The sequence below is a fragment of the Cyprinodon variegatus genome, unplaced genomic scaffold (genome assembly GCF_000732505.1).
Source record: "Cyprinodon variegatus isolate N-32 unplaced genomic scaffold, C_variegatus-1.0 Scaffold945, whole genome shotgun sequence".
Classification (NCBI taxonomy): Eukaryota; Metazoa; Chordata; class Actinopteri; order Cyprinodontiformes; family Cyprinodontidae; genus Cyprinodon; species Cyprinodon variegatus.
Window position 1 is genome coordinate 225,977 of NW_015151398.1, and position 2,466 is coordinate 228,442.

Below are 2,466 nucleotides of genomic sequence, written 5' to 3' on the forward strand. Positions count from 1 at the left end.
TTCTAATCATTGGGAGCAACTATCTTTGCATGCATGGCTTTGCTGTGAGTTTAAGTCCATTTGCAAAAATAAAATTTGAATACCCAAAATTAAAAAGAACAAGTCAGCCTTATGCAAGATGTTGGTGATGTATCAGGTTACTTGTTTTCTTCATTATTTTATGGAGTCCCTATTTTTCTTTGTTTGCCAGAGTTTCACTCTGTTTGTCAAACTTTGCTTTAACTGGCATCCCTCAATTGACACAATGAGGCCTAAAAAACAAAAGTCTAATGGACAGAGGGTATTTGTTTTGACAAGGGATGGGACTTTGGGTAGCCATAAATTCTGCAAATTGCATAGAGAGCTATACAGTACTATAGAACATACAATATACACTGCTCAGATAAATAAATGGAACACAATATGAATGAATATTTTTTATTTTTTTATTTCAGACAATAATATTAGTAACAAAAATAAATAAATCAAATTAACAAATAATATAAATGAATCAAAAGAACAAATAATAATAAATAAAACAATTCAAATTTCAGAAATGATCAAATAATAACAATAATTAAATCAATTTCAGAAATACTAACAAATGTGTATCACATAAAAATAATGGTAAAAATGATGGTAAACATTAATTTAAATTTCTTGTTCCGATTTGATTTAAATAATTTGAACATAAATAGAAATGCACTAAACAATGTTTACCCTTAACAAGCATTATATTTACCCTAATGTCTGTCATTGATTATTTCTTACTGTAAATTGTCTGAAAAGGGGTATGAAGAAGTAGAACTTATCTATCATACCCCTTCTCCCTCTAGTTGCACTGAAAGCAACCTAAAAGTACCTTCCTGTTTAACTGTTTAACTAATATAACTTCAGTCAAATCAAACTTATGTGAAATCAAACTATCCACTTAAGAAGCATCACTGATTGGCAATCAATTTCACATGCTGAGGAAATTATTGGCTATTAGTTTTATGTTTGGAAGCTATGACGAGGTAGAAGCTCAAGTAGACAATAAACTCAACACCATTTATTCATAACATGTTCAGCAGTACTGTCACATCAGGTATTCCTTCCCTCCATCTTACTTTTCTCCTACCAACTTTTCCTATACTAGTACACCATCTAGTGGTAGACACAACATTCACCTCTTACTTGAAGAGATTGGATGTACCCAGTTAGGAAAAGACTGAACATCAGAATGCAGATGCTGACTGGGGGCTTTGGGGAGACACCTGACTTTTAGATCAAATTAGAAAGAATGTAGAGACTGTCTGCCATTTGCGCTGGCTCCACCAGCTGAATGGTCCAGATGTAAAAAGGGCCTGAGACAGAAGATGAGATCTTACTCTACAATTTGTACTTATATCAATGATTTTGCTAACCATGATAGGAATAAATTCTGTTAAGGATTAAATATGTTTCCTCCTTTGTGTACACTATCTGAGAAACAATACCTCATCTGAGTCGGACTGGGTGTTCAATTGTAGTCCAATAATATTCCACCAAAGACTGTCCAGGAGTTGGCGATGCCTGGGAAGGAGATCCCTCAGCAGACTATCCGCCACCTCATCAAGAGCCTGTCCAGGTATTGTAGGGAGGTCATACAGACACAGGAAGGCCACACACAATACTAAGCCTCATTTCGTCATGTTTTAAGGACATTACATCAAAGTTGGTTCAGCCTGTAGTGTTTTTCCACCTTAATTTTGTGTGTGACTCCAAATCCAGGCCTCCACTGGTTAATTCATTTGATTTCCATTGATTATTTTAGGTGTGATTTTGTTGTCAGCCCATTCATCTTTATACAAAGATGTAGACATCTGTTATTTTAGGAAAATCTTTAGCCTGTGTTATGTTGGCTTCTGAGCTCCTGTTTTTTTGCCTGTAAAAGCACAGAAAGGCAATGGTCAGTCAGCCTGGCTCTGAAGCAGCTAACAGGGTCAGACAGGGAATCGCGCCTTTTATTCCACATAAGTCAAGCTGCATGAGAATAGATTTCACTGATTTCACCTGAGATGACAAAGCGGGATATAAATTTAATTAAAACATAATCTTTAATGTAATTTCTTTTTCTCTGACACTGTCACAATTTGATCTTCCCTGTAATTGATTAATGCACAGCCTCTCACCTCATTCACTGTGGTTTACTCTGCTATCCTTTGGTTAAATTAGATACATAATGCCAAGGAGAAATCCACGAAGAGCTGATGGATGAAAGAACTTCTGTTCTCCAGGTGGATGAGGGATGTTTGGAACACCGATGAATTTGCGTCAGCAGTGGCTCAGGGTACTGATGACTTTCCTTTTTTGTAATGACTGATATGAAGGCCTGCGATGGACTGGCGACCTGTCCAGGTTGTATCCCGCCTCTCACCCATTGAAAGTTGGAGATAGGCACCAGCACCCCTCGCGACCCTACTTGGGATTAAGCCTGTTCGAAAATGGATGGTTGGATGGATGGAT

At 36.8% G+C, this 2,466-nt stretch overlaps 1 protein-coding gene across 1 annotated transcript in view; it reads left to right on the forward strand.

Annotated features, from left to right (window-relative positions):
• The first annotated feature begins 1,529 nt into the window (after positions 1-1,529).
• LOC107100203 (NAD(P)(+)--arginine ADP-ribosyltransferase 1-like) overlaps positions 1,530-2,466 on the forward strand; it is a 7,837-nt gene continuing 6,900 nt past the window's right edge. The window contains exons 1-2 of the mRNA XM_015398610.1: positions 1,530-1,588; positions 2,238-2,290. Coding sequence (XP_015254096.1) covers positions 1,530-1,588; positions 2,238-2,290 — 112 coding nt within the window. The remainder of the gene's footprint in view (positions 1,589-2,237; positions 2,291-2,466) is intronic.